Below are 14960 nucleotides of genomic sequence, written 5' to 3' on the forward strand. Positions count from 1 at the left end.
TATATGTGTGTATATATAAATATATATATATGTGTATATATATGTATGTATGTATATGTATGTATATATATATATATATATATATATATATATATATATATATATATAGGTGTGTATATATATATATAGGTGTATATATATATATATATATATAGATATATGTATATATATACATACATGTATATATTCACATATATATATATATGCATATAAATATATACAGATATACGCACACACATCCGTCCATCTTCTACCGCTTGTCCCTCTCGAGATCGCGGGGGTGCTGTAGCCTATCCCGGCTGCACTCGGGCGGAAGGCGGGGTACGTACTCTCACACACATATATATATGTGTGTGAAGGAACTCTCCTGAAGGAATCAATAAAGTACTATCTATCTATATAACCTTTTGTATTCACTGTCAATATGTGCACTTCCATACATACTAAGTATGGAAGTGCACATACTTAGTATGTATGGATTCCCAGCCGTCAACCACTGGGTTGACGGCTGGGAATCAAGGCAAAATGTAGTTGCAATTTCCCGTAAAAGGGGGAAAGAAGAAGAGTAAATAATGCAATTGTTATTTCCAGTAAGTGTGTATTGAAAGTTATGTATTGTAAGAGAACATGCACTCAGTAACAAAGTACATCATGTACACGGTTTACTTACCGTAATCAAGTTTCGTGACTCAAGTACTCCATTTGACACACAGCATTTGTCTCGAAGAACAAGTACAATATGTAACACTGTTTGTTCAAGAACTATTTATTTAGCCGTTCAATTCAGAGTTAAATAAGAAGTTAAACATAGGAGTGTGACCCTTAAGTCATGGCGTCTTAGGAGTGAAGTCCTTGTTGCTGTGTAAATAAGGCCGCCAGCATTGGATTCTTTAGAATAAAATTGATCTTATCAAGCCACTTGGAGTCTAGAAGCCCTCACACCACATTTTGGTGTATTGAACAAGAAGGTTGTGTTTTGTTGACTTTCCTACAATTTCTGAATAATAATAGACGAGGCCCCGCCTCCTCCGTTGCAGATACCCGCCAGACCGTACTGACCGGATTTTAGGTTATGCACCATGTGACCCACAATTCTTGCTCCAGACATCCTAAAAAGCGAGAGGAAAATAAGTTAGCGGAAAAACAAAAAATGCTTTAATGTGCATTTCAAGACTGGAACACTACTCATCCAGCATCAAACATGTATGAATAAATAATATTAATGTGGTAAAAATCCTTGATACAATGGAAGCGTTAGTCGACATCACAGTCACTAGTTAATTTTTTTAGTTTACGAGTGATGTTTTATTTATTTTTCAAATAAATATTCTGTTTGTCTCAAATTTTAATGTGACAAAAGCGGTCGACCATGTTATTATGTTGACTTCAATGTTCATTTTGTTACAGTTTATTGGTGTGTAAATGACACCTCGGTGAGTGTGTGGAATTTTCACTGGCTGTATTGACACTCCACTGGTACTGTGTTGGCATTTCATAAGGGTGTGCCCTGCTGTATCCAAAAAATTCGATCGGCAAATAAAACTAATAGTTAGCAAACATCATCTTTTTTTGACCCCAACTCTGGTCAATGAGCCAAAAGGTAAATAAGAAAATACATTTTTTAAAATTACATTTAACTATTCAAAATGTTTTCTTTTTCTTAATTACATTTAGATCAATGCCAGCGACAAATACAGCTGGTAAACGCGTTGCGCGACCCCTCTGACTTCTTGCAGCATAAGTGGTCACTTGTGAGTCAGAAGAAGGGTTTCCTGATCAACAGTTTGGTGCTTCACAGTCAAATGATCAAACAGCTTTAAAAAAAAAATTCTGAAAGTGACACACACATCAAGGTATTAAGGGGCACAACATCACTTACTTGTGTTACCTCAGTATTATTTTGTAAGGGTAACAAAATCTCTCGGTACGATATCATCCCGGTATTAAGGCCACGTTACGATATCATGGTGGTATATGTACCCCACCAAAAAATTTTTAACTGTCATGTGTAAAATGAAGTGCCAAGAATGTTTAGGATAAACAAACTTACTGAAAGAATTCTTGTCCTAATATTACTACAACCAAGTATATTAAAACATTTTAAATAGACTTTCAGATAAGAGTTTTTAAACTGACAATATAAACAACCAGTGTAACAAATGTAAAAGAATAATGATCACATTAGGGACTTTTAACTTCAGAGAAAATGTGTCCTCTGTCGTGAACATCTTCTATCACTTTGGAAAATGCTGATTCTCAGGAAAGTTAGCTGATGATTTAATGTCTAATAATGTAAATACATCACAAATTGATGCTTGGCCTTGCTGGCATCAAATATTTCTTACGGGTGATATTGTATCAGTAGCTTCTCATATTGTTTGTGTTCCCCGCAGTTCAGTGTTACCAAACTTTTGATTTTGTCCAAACTTTTTAAAAACGATTCTTTACTTTTGGGAGATAGGGCTTGGTGGACGTTTCGGCTGTCCAAGTCCTTTTTCTTGTTATGTATTGTTATGTTTGCTGCTTTTTTTATTATTAAGAAAAGGCAGTTAAATTATCGATGCAGAGTAAGATGGTTACCGTTCACGTTTGACTCGACATGGTAGTACGGTAACTCCCGGTACCTGTGAATCAATTCCAGTACTTAATGGTACAAATTTTTAGAACTTAGTATGTGTTAATAAATGATAAGTGTTTAAACATTAAATGTTACTTTTAATACAACATTTAAAAATTAAATTGTTATAACTCTGCTGCCCAGTTGTTATATCTTGTTTGCAATGCAGTTGCACTTTAAGGACTTCAGATGGCAGTACTGTATAAACTATCTATGGTATGTTGTCAAAATAATAAGTAGGCTTATCCAGGAAGCTGAATGTGCCCTTTACAAACCAGCTGTTTGATTTTAACATTCCTCTTAGTTGGAGTTGTTATAACAATTTGAAGGCGTTGAACTTGTGATGTAAAATCGCTATTGTCTCCAGCAAATCCAATTAGCATCAAGCTAGCACATTTTGAAAAAGTGGAGCCTTACTTTACGTATGAGCATTTTCTACCAAGCATACCTGTTTTGGTGTTGAAAATTGCAACATTACTTATAGCGAGTTTGGCTGAATCCGTTTTGAGTGCCGCTTGAGTGATTTTTTCTTTGAGCTGGTGTTTAATCTGCAACCAGACGTGACAAGTCGACAACCAAACGTAATGTTAGTGCAACAAACGTATCGAAAGAGGACAACGCTTGATTTTATGTGAATCGATTCTCGATTATACTGACTGGATTCGGTCAAGTTTGGTAACCATCCCTAATGCCTAGTGCGTAATGCAGAATTGATGCATTACTTGATACAGCAGCTGTACGGTGTCATTTTATATATAAATCATTATTCAACATACGGAAAAACTAAATTATTTAAATTTTTTTCAGATTAAAATATAATGCTAAAGGTATTTGTGAAATTATTATGGCTTAATTCATTAAAAGCCAGTTGACTTTTTGTTATGAATTTTATTACTGAGATGCTTTGCATGTTGCCAAAAATACAAAATTAAAAGACGCCTTATATTTTATGCTTTTTATTTGTAACTGTCCAAAATGTTGTGAATTTTAATCAACTAAAACAAAATTTACATTGTATCAATTTAGACAACTACGTAATGACGAAAACTAAAATGTATTTTACTCAAAAAACTAAATATTTAACTGCTGTCAGAATGAAGCAAACACTTTTCAATAATGAGAACACGGTGGAGTAGAACTTGAATTACTCAACAAAAAAGGGTTGACACACAAACAGGTTCCACCGTGTTCCTTCCTCACTTCTATATTGAGCCAGTAGGCATCAGTAACACATCCTGCATCTCACCCAATGGGGTGTCCCAGTGACACGGCTCCTCCATTGACGTTGACTTTTTCAGGATCAAGACCCAGCATTTTGATGTTGGCCAGAACAACGACACTAAAGGCCTCGTTGATCTCCCACATGGTGATATCATCTTTGGTCAGGCCGGCGGCATCCAGCACCTACCAGACATGTACATGCCAAAGATGTGTGATTCCAATGATGCTTTTAATTTTCTTACATATAAGCATTTGTTTTAAAAACTTCCCCATGTATCTCCTCCCAACATATTGCTGGGTATCAATTTCTGTTTCATCTGACATCACATGGACGAAGATAAGACCTTCTGGAGGAAAGTTCTGAGGTCAGATGAAACAAAAATTAAGCTGTTTGGCCAAAATACCCAGCAATATGTTTGGAGGAGAAAAGGTCAGACCTCAATACCAGGAACACCATAACTACCGTCAACCATGGTAGTGCTAGTATTATGCTCTGGGCCTGTTTTGCTGCCAATGGAACGTTTTGTGTAGAGTTTGCATGTTCTCCGCATTACTGCGTTGGTTCCCTCCGGGTGCTCCGGCTTCCTCCCACCTCCAAAAACATGCACCTGGGGATAGGTTATTTGGCAACACTAAATTGGTCCTACTGTGGGAATGTGAGTGTGAATGTTGTCTGTCTATCTGTGTTGGCCTTGTGATGAGGTGGCGACTTGTCCATGGTGTTCGCCGCCTTCCGTCCGATTGTAGCTGAGATAGGCTCCAGCGCTCCCCATGACCCCGAAGGGAATAAGCGGTAGAAAATGGATGGATGGATGGAACTGGTGCTTTACAGAGAGTAAACGGGAAAATGAAAAGGGAGGATTACCTCCAAATTCTAAAATTATCAGCCCGAAGGATTGGCTAAATCAGGCCAAAATTAAGGTTTTAGAATGACCTTCCCAAAGTCCTGACTTAAACGCGTGGACAATGCTGAAGAAACAAGTCCATGTCAGAAAACCAACAAATTTAGCTGAACTGCACCAATTTGGTCAAGAGGAGTGGTCAAAAATTCAACCAGAAGCTTGTGGATAGCTACCAAAAGCACCTTATTGCAGTGAAACTTGCCAAGGGACATGTAACCAAATATTAACATTGCTGTAAGTACACTTTTGACCCAGCATATTTTGGTCACATTTTCAGTAAACCCATAATAAATTCATAAAAGAACCAAACTTCATAAAGGTTTTTTGTGACCAACAAGTATGTGCTCCAATCACTCAATCACAAAAAAATAAAGGGTTGTACAAATTATTGAGAACTCAAGACAGCCATGACATTATGTTCTTCACAAGTATATGTAAACTTTTGATCGCAACTTTAAATACAAACATATACATACACTGTAAATATACATATAATTTTTGCTCTTCAGAAAAACAGGGGTGGTACCTGCTGGGTGCCAGTTTGTTTGTTATGCTTTGATTGATGCTATTTCTGGGTAGCTCTATTTTGAGGGTTTTTTTGTGTGTGGTAACATGTTCATATGGGCTTTTTGTGTTCTCAAATGGCACCCCTGCCCCGCCTTTTTTAATCTGACGGGTCCATTTAAAACTGGTTATTTTGGCTCAGATGCAGCCACGCCTTTCTGTCTCCAGCAATGTTTCGCCCACGGCGCCATCTCACTGGTTACACAAACCACTCACGAGTAAAAGGCAGAGCTAATGTCTTTTGCAGGGTAATGTAGGGAAACTCCGGTTGGTGTACGGATGTGTTGAAGGCACGTAAACACAGAAAACTCTCCCAAAATTATGATAAAGATCTCAGTCCTTTACATGTCTCAACTACTAGTAACATTAATATGAGCAGAATATCGTAAAAACTTTATAAACACAGACTGCAGCTCTGCTAGCTCATAGTAACTCACGAGGTGTCTGTCAATCACTTGAAGCAAAGCTACTGAAGAAATCTATATGTAAACAGTCCGTTGGACAAGAACCATGTTTGTGTGATTGAGAGAGATTAAACATTTTTGAAATGTTGTGAAATTACACAAATAGGAGAGAGAATAGTGTGCCACACCAGAAGAGCAAAGCAGTTGTGCAAGATTCTTATCCCTGAAATGTTATGTATACGAGGCCATATACATACGCGTGTTATGTGTGTGTAAACTGCCTTATTTGCATAATAAAACTGTGGATTGCTGGTAAATCTACCCAAAGACAGGTGTGCCAAGCTTGTAGCATCGTTTTCAAAAAGGTTGTAATTGCTGTCAATTGCATCTACAAAGTATTTAGCAAATGCTGTAAACACTTATGTAAATGTGTTACTTTTTTTTTTTTTTTAATAGTTTCAAACATTTCTATAAATAAACTTGTTCACATTGTCATTCTCTGGTATTGTGTGTAGAATTTGGAGGACAAAAAATAATTCCATTTTGGAATAAGAATGTATCAACAAAATGTGGAAAAAGTGAAACGCTGTGAATACTTTCATGATGCAAAGTACATAATGCTTTCAACAATCTGTACATTACGTTTTGTACCTAATATCACTGCATGACAATGTCTTAATAACTTTCTTCATTTTTTTAATGAAGTGCAATATTGCTAGGTGATAAGCCTGCTATTGGTCTGTCAATATCAGCACTTGTGAATTTGGAATCATTTCATCAATCACAGTTGGCGTTATGAAGAGATACATGGTAATTCAGCCGGTATGTGTGGCAGGAGACACATACAGGCTTCAGGGAGCAATTTAATCTATTCAACTTGTTATTTAACTCTATAAAATGTTACTGTGCCAAGAAACTCCCTGCATTTTTGGGGATTTGTTTTTATCTACTTGTTTTTTAAATAATCACACGTTAGGCATTTAACAAAAGTTAAATGTTGGAGTTGGTAAGACTATTATTCTAAATTTTGACACCAATATGTCACTTTTACTGTAAATTAATATGGGCTCCAAGTACCGGTTATTGGCCTCCTTCACTACTAATAATCGGTATCAGCCCTGAAAAAAAATATATCGGTCTCACATCTACTATTCAACATCACTCCCAAGCCTCTCATTTCTACATTTTGTCCGCATCCTGCTACTTTTTACTCAATTCCTTATTTAGTTAGGTCTCTGCGCCCTTTTTTGTACCTTTCCGCTTAATGTGACCTGATTAATTATTAAATACTTTAGTGATTCCACACACGTCCTTGCATTCTGGGTTTACGCGAAACTAAGCCTGAGAAAAAGACAAACAGCGAGATCCACATTTGGACAATATTGATGACCTCATTGATTGTATCACCAGATACAGTAACTTTAGCACTTCCTGGTTCAATCAAAAACAACCCTGGATTACAAATAACCTGATGAGACAAGGACGGGACCTTGGTTTATGCTTCTTTAGTCACTACGTCATTAACTACACAGTGGACTTTTGAAGGGTTTGTGCAAGGTTTAGCACATTCTGTCAAAATCTTTCTTCCTTCTTGAATTAAATAGGGTTTCTCACCTTTTTATCAAAGTACTGGCACTCGCAACTTTGACTGAATCCCAATTCTACCCCTTGCCCTCAGTTTTGAAGGTTCATGTCAAGCAAGTGGAGTCCCAATTCACCTGTAAGGCTAATGGAAGAGCCAACAGAGGGTGTCTAGCCCTTTAAACGAAGTGTGGCCCTGACCATGATCAAAACCAACTGTTGAGCAGAAAAGCACTTAAATCAATGGAAGTAATTAAAAGCACTATTGATTTTCATTTTTAATGAGTCTGACACCCGTCTTGTATCAGGTATTCCACCCTTTGCTACTCCACGTAAATATTGGCATGTTGTGACTATTGTTTTTATTTTGTAATTGCTTGTCATACAAGCTAGCTAATGCAACTGTAACAGGTAAACTACAATCTCATGCTAGCAGCAAATGGACTTCACTAAAATTTACTAAATTTCATGAAGGATTAGACCTACTACTTTCAAATTTTACACTAGCCATGTTTAGTATGTTTTATGTACCGTAAATTCCCCACTATAAGCCGCTACATTTTTTTCCTACGCTTTGATCCCTTTGGCATAAAAAAATGTGCGGCTAATTTATGTATTTTTCTTCGCTGACGGGCAAAACGCAAATACTGTAGTTAAAAAAAAAAACGAAAAACAAGCAAAGACACTGAAATGTTACCATCTTTTGGACGAGTGCGCTCACTGTAGGTGCTTCAGTGCTTTGGAGCAGGGGTGTCAAACGTACAACCCGCGGACATGTTTAACCTGGCTTGCAAGATCAGTTTGCTAAATACAAACATGCGCTGCATGGTGTAACCCACGTCACACATGACAGCGTTTAAAGAGGACATGTCAGCTGATTGGCTGCCACTACGCCAATCAGTGTGGGTGCAAGCTGCTCCTGTTGTGGCTGGCAGCAGACCGTGGCAGTATCGACGCACAATACCTTCTTTAATTGTAAATTATCAACTCAATGGGTAAAATAACAAAACGGTTAGATGCAAAGACTTAAGTCAACGTGGCCATCATCTTTGTAGTTCAAGTTTCATGCACCGCTTGCAAATGGTTGCATGATGCGCACCCTGAATTCGATTGTAAAAATGTGTGTTTCTACATTTGTTGTTTGTTCTGTTTTATTTTATGCTTAAATGTAGCATGTTCACATTGGTTAAGTTTGTAATTATGTTACTTTTAATTTGGCCATGGTGTAATTTTTATAATTGTTTTGTTTATATTTTAATTGAATGTGTGGTTGCAGTTTCACCAATACGGCCATTTGAGAAAACACTCCATTACTTTTTCAAATGTTTGTAATGGTAAACTGCCAACATGAAAGTACTAAACAGGAAGCGCTTAAGGTTTAATGGTTTTGTAAATTAATATAATTCATATATTCATTGTGTTCTTAATGGTGTTTTAGAAACGGCACCATTTCTTTCCCTCAGAATGTGTTATTTAACTTGAAGTGTTTTGCCAGGAGAATTATTTGTAATATGTACATTTTCAGAAATGTGATGGTTTTATTTTTGGCAAAGTAAGACAAATAAAACAATTCAAAGTTACTTATCCTTATTTTAACTTTGAATGCAAAGATTCTACAAGTCCAGGCCGCATGTTAATACATTTTCTTCCATGCGGTCCCTGAGCTAAAATAAGTTTGACACCCCTTGTTTAGAGCTTTGAACCGTAAGTATGTTCCGTCCTCTAGTTGTCTCGAGCGTAACGTTTGCAAGTTTTACAATATAACTGAAACAATTCTTATCTCCTAAACCGTACCGTGTGTGATGTCTGCAGGAGTGTTTTCAGGCATATTTGTACATGCTACAGTAATGTAATGAAGCTAGCATTGTTAGCATTAGCTAATATGCTAATACGTTTACAAGTGTCTGCGTTAATACTAACATACAATGGCATTATTTTGTATTGTTTCAGTTCAGCGTCGACATAGGCGTATGTTTAGCTGAATAGAGAGCTAGCTTGCTCAGCTAGTGGGCCAATGACAATGACTTCTGTTTGTTTTATCATCCGATTTACTGCCGTGTTACAGGGGCTGTTTGAAAACAATTAAGGTATGTGAAATTTGAAGGTAGCGTTCATGGAAATGTTTATGGAACATGCATGCTATGCTATGCCATACTTGCCAACCTTGAGACTTCCGAATTCGGGAGATGCAGGGAGGGCGGAGTTGAGGTAAAGGTGGTGTGGGAGGTGCAATGTTAACACACACTGACAGCACATACAAACGGGAAGCGTATGTAGAGGAGGAATGACAGAGATGGCAATTCTAAATGGAGGTATTTTGGCTTCAAAACTAACGATGAAGGTGAAACTATTAACACAAGTGGTGCTTTGAAACAAAACTATCGAAACGCAGCAATACTTCAAACTTAGGTAAACATTTAAAGGGCAAGCATCCAGACATGCACAAGAAGCTTAAAGCCCGACCAGTAAGAATGTACTTAACTAGCGCCCCTTTTGTGCCCATATAATTATGGGCACAATATAGTCAGTCGCCGCATCGAGCTGGTTGGCTCATTGCCAATTATCAGCGGAGTCAAAACCGCCCTACGTGACATAAACTAATGCAAATAAACGATTGAATTTCGTAACAAATTCCTACGATTTGTGTTTTATCTTTATCAATGTGTGTTTTACCTGCAATAAGTCCTATCTGGGCAGCACAGTATCACAGTAGTTAGTGCTCGTGCCTCACAATAAGAAGGCTCTGGGTTCGATTCCCAGAGCTCCGGGTCTTTCTGCGTGGAGTTTGCATGTTCTCCCTGTGACTTTGTGGGTTCTCATCAGGTACTTCGGGTTCCTCCCACCTCCTAAAGACATGCATTTGGAGATAGGCTGATTGGCAACCCTAAATTGGCACAGTGTGTGAATGTGAGTGTGATGGCCCTGCGATGAGGTCGAGACTTGTACAGGGTTTATGTACCCTGCCTTTCGCTCAAGTGCAGCTGGGATTGGCTCCAGCCCCCTACTACCTCGAAAGGAATAAGTGGTAGAAAATGGGTGGGTGCAAATCTTATCTGTGTAGTTATAGTGTTTTAGTCATAGTATTGTTTTAGGATTTACTAACTATTGTGTTTATCTTAAAGCACAGACCAAAAGTGGAAACCATATATCATTAAGCATTTAATACAATATCAATAAAGCTTTCTATTCTATTCTAACCTAATTGTAGATTAAGGCAGGCTATATGTAGTATGTAAAATTATAAATTTTTCGAATGCAATAAGAAAAGCCCAGTATGTTTAATATCTTTACATTTTAATTTCAATATTCTAAGATTGTTTTGGAGTGCAAAAAAAAACCTCTGTTAAATGTTTCATACGATTTTCTGTTAAACACTGCCAACATTTTTTTTGTGATCGAAAGTATTCAAAAGTATCAAAATACATATACGTACCAGTATTATGGTATTGTGACAAGACTAGACTACAAACACAAAAACCGGTGCAGCTTGGAGTGCACACTAAAGTCCATATTTGGTAGCCAAACTCACAAAGCAAATACAGCAAGGAATGCCAGCAAAGCCAACACCATCCATGGATAAACCACAGAAAAACAATGATCCAGCAACAAGAGGAAGGTTGTGCTGGAATATAACCCTCAGTTATGATTAGAGGCAGCTGAGTTCACCGATCGTTAATCAAGAGCAGGTAAGGGAAATAGCAATCAAACCACCTCAGTGGTAGAGACAAACATGAAGTACAAACCCCGTTTCCATATGAGTTGGGAAATTGTGTTAGATGTAAATATAAACAGAATACAATGATTTGCAAATCATTTTCAACCCATATTCAGTTGAATATGCTACAAAGACAACATATTTGATTTTCAAACTGATAAACATTTTTTTTTTTGCAAATAATCATTAACTTTAGAATTTGATGCCAGCAACACGTGACAAAGAAGTTGGGAAAGGTGGCAATAAATACTGATAAAGTTGAGGAATGCTCATCAAACACTTATTTTGGAACATCCCACAGGTGTGCAGGCTAATTGGGAACAGGTGGGTGCCATGATTGGGTATAAAAACAGCTTCCTAAAAAATGCTCAGTCTTTCACAAGAAAGGATGGGGCGAGGTACACCCCTTTGTCTACAACTGCGTGAACAGATAGTCAAACAGTTTAAGAACAAAATTTCTCAAAGTGCAATTGCAAGAAATTTAGGGATTTTAACATCTACGGTCCATAATATCATCAAAAGGTTCAGAGAATTTGGAGAAATCACTCAATGTAAGCGGCATGGCCGGAAACCAACTTTGAATGACCGTGACCTTCGATCCCTCAGACGGCACTGTATCAAAAAACGACATCAATCTCTAAAGGATATCACCACATGGGCTCAGGAACCATTCAGAAAACCACTGTCACTAAATACAGTTTGTCGCTACATCTCTAAGTGCAAAATAAAAGTCCTACTATGCAAGCGAAAGTCATTCATCAACAACATCCAGAAACGCCGCTAGCTTCTTTGGGCCCGAGATAATCTAAAATGGACTGATGCAAAGTGGAAAAGTGTTCTGTGGTCTGAAGAGTCCACATTTAAATTTTTTGGGGAAATGTTCAACATCATATCATCCGGACCAAAGTGGAAGCGAACCATCCAGACTGTTATTGACGCAAACTTCAAAAGCCAGTGTTTGTGATGGTATGGGGGTGCATTAGTGCCCAAGGCATGGGTAACTTACACATCTGTGAAGGCAACATTAATGCTGAAAGGTACATACAGGTTTTGGAACAACATATGCTGCCATCTAAGCGCCGTCTTTTTCATGGACGCCCCTGCTTATTTCAGCAAGACAATGCCAAGCCACATTCAGCAAGTGTTACAATAGAGTGGGTTTGTAAAAAAAGAGTGTGGGTACTTTCGTGGCCCGCCTGCAGTCTAGACCTGTCTCCCATCTAAAATGTGTGGTGCATTATAAAGCGTAAAATACGACAGCGGAGACCCCGGACTGTTGAACGACTGAAGCTCAACATAAAACAAGAATGGGAAAGAATTCCACTTTCAAAGCTTCAACAACTAGTTTCCTCAGTCCCAAACGTTAATTGAGTGTTGTTAAAAGAAAGCGTGATATAACACAGTGGTGAACATGCCCTTTCCCAACTAATTTGGCACGTGTTGCAGCCATGAAATTCTAAGTTAATTATTATTTGCAAAAAAAAAATAAAGTTTATGAGTTTGTAGTGCATTTAATTGAATATGAGTTGAAAATTATTTGCAAATCATTGTATTCCGTTTATATTTACATCTAAAACAATTTCCCAACTCATATGGAAACAGATTTATAGAATGAAAACAAGAGCGCTAGACAAGAACTAAACAACAAACATAGGAAACTGCAAAATTGTGGCAGGTCTGAAATGACAAGTCCTGACAGAGTCACACTTCTCTCCTTTTACAAGCTGCCCTGATGACGACCCTCAAAACCCTTCGTCCTCAGGAGTAGCATTACATTACCTGCTGACAGCTGACCAATTAAGGAAACAGCTGTTGGAGACTAAGATTTTGGTGCCTGATCACATCTGTCCCAAGGTCCTGAAGTTACATTCCCACCAGCTGTCTGACATCCTGGGACGGCGTGGCGCAGTGGGAGAGTGGCCGTGCGCAACCCGAGGGTCCCTGGTTCAAATCCCACCTAGTACCAACCTCGTCACGTCCGTTGTGTCCTGAGCAAGACACTTCACCCTTGCTCCTGATGGGTGCTGGTTGGCGCCTTGCATGGCAGCTCCCTCCATCAGTGTGTGAATGTGTGTGTGAATGGGTAAATGTGGAAGTAGTGTCAAAGCGCTTTGAGTACCTTGAAGGTAGAAAAGCGCTATACAAGTACAACCCATTTATCATTTATTTATCCTCCGTCACATATTCAACCTGAGTCTGGGTGAAGAAAAGGTGCCAGGGCTATGGAAATCCTTCTATTCAGCACAGTTAACCAAATAAGTTACCATATCCTCTGAAAAACCCATCAACCTCACTGACATCACATGCCTTTAAAATGATGGACATGCTGGTTTTGACCCCACGGGAATAATTTGCTCTGGACTTTGCCCCATGTTGATGTGGATGGTGCTGCAATCAATCTATTACATTGAGCGCAGCTACACCAGGAAAGGAGTGGAAGTTTTGTGGAAGTCATGTTTTTGACATGCACAATGCTTTCATCACGATCCAACCTTTTGTGTTGTTTGACAAGCTGCTTCACTGACTACTTGTCAGATCAAGTGTGTGCACTTGGGGACTATGCAGTCTGGTGTTGTGGTAAGTATTGCCAGCGTCCCACAATAACCATCTTGTTTCCTTTCCTTTCCAATTCAACAATAGACAGTGATCCCTTTTAGTGATCTGTTGACACTGCAGTGATGGTGTTTGGAATAAGATGTGACAGGAGTCACATCTTATTACCATGGGGCCCGGCCGGGCACAGCCCGAAGAGGCAACGTGGGTCATCCCTCCAATGGGCTCACCACCCATAGCAGGGGCCATAGAGGTCGGGTGCATTGTAAGCTGGGCGGAAGCCGAAGGCAGGGCTCTTGGCAGTCCGATCCTCGGCTACATAAGCTAGCTCTTGGGGCGTGGAACGTCACCTCACTGGGGGGGAGGAGCCTGAGCTAGTATACGAGGTAGAGAAGTTCCGGCTTGATATAGTCGGATTCACTTCGACGCACAGCAAGGGCTTTGGAACCAGTTCTCTCAAGAGGGACTGGACTCTCTTCCACTCTGGCGTTGCCGGCAGTGAGAGGCTGGGGTGGAAATTCTCGTTGCCCCCCGGCTCAAAGCCTGCACGTTGACTTCAACCCAGTGGACGAGAGGATAGCTTCCCTCCGCCTTCAGGTGGGGGGACGGGTCCTGACTGTTGTTTGTGCTTACACACCGAACAGCAGTACAGAGTACCCACCCTTTTTGGGTACACTCGAGGGAGTACTGGATAGTGCTCCCCCGGGTGATTCCCTTGTCCTACTGGGGGACTTCAATGCTCATGTTGGCAACGACAGTGAAACCTGGAGAAGCGTGATTGGGAACAATGGCCGCCCGGATCTGAACCAGAGTGGTGTTTTGTTATTGGACTTTTGTGCTCATCACGGATTGTCCATAACAAACACCATGTTCAAACATAAGGTTGTCCATATGTACACTTGGCACCAGGACACCCTAAGCTGCAGTTCCATGATCGACTTTGTAGTTGTGTCATCGGATTTGCGGCCTCAAGTTTTGGACACACGGGTGAAGAGAGGGGCGGAGCTTTCTACCGATCACCACCTGGTGGTGAGATGGCTGCGATGGTGGGGGAGGATGCCGGACAGACCTGGCAGGGCCAAACGCATTGTGAGGGTCTGCTGGGAACGTCAGGCAGAGTCTTCTGTCAGAGAGAGTTTTTATTCCCACCTTCGGAAGAACTTTGAACATGTCACGAGGGAGGTGCGGGCCATTGAGTCCGAGTGGACCATGTTCCGCACCTCTATTGTCGAGGCGGCTGATTGGAGCTGGGGCCGCAAGGTTGTTGGTGCCTGTCGTGGCGGTAATCCCAGGACTCGTTGGTGGACACCAGCATTGAGGGATGCCGTCAAGCTGAAGAAGGAGTCCTATCGGGTTCTTTTGGCTCATAGGACTCCGGAGGCAGTGGACGGGTACCGACGGGC

At 39.8% G+C, this 14960-nt stretch overlaps 1 protein-coding gene across 2 annotated transcripts in view; it reads right to left on the reverse strand.

Annotated features, from left to right (window-relative positions):
- Nucleotides 1-750: 750 nt before the first annotated feature.
- Nucleotides 751-14960, reverse strand: part of acat1 (acetyl-CoA acetyltransferase 1) — a 37056-nt gene continuing 22846 nt past the window's right edge. For both annotated transcript variants that reach the window (XM_061898118.1, XM_061898116.1), the window contains 2 exons: nucleotides 3864-4021; nucleotides 751-1109 (listed from right to left, as the gene is read on the reverse strand). In XM_061898118.1, coding sequence (XP_061754102.1) covers nucleotides 989-1109; nucleotides 3864-4021 — 279 coding nt within the window. In that variant the 3' untranslated portion in view covers nucleotides 751-988. The remainder of the gene's footprint in view (nucleotides 1110-3863; nucleotides 4022-14960) is intronic.

This window comes from Nerophis ophidion, linkage group LG04 (genome assembly GCF_033978795.1).
Source record: "Nerophis ophidion isolate RoL-2023_Sa linkage group LG04, RoL_Noph_v1.0, whole genome shotgun sequence".
NCBI lineage: Eukaryota > Metazoa > Chordata > Actinopteri > Syngnathiformes > Syngnathidae > Nerophis > Nerophis ophidion.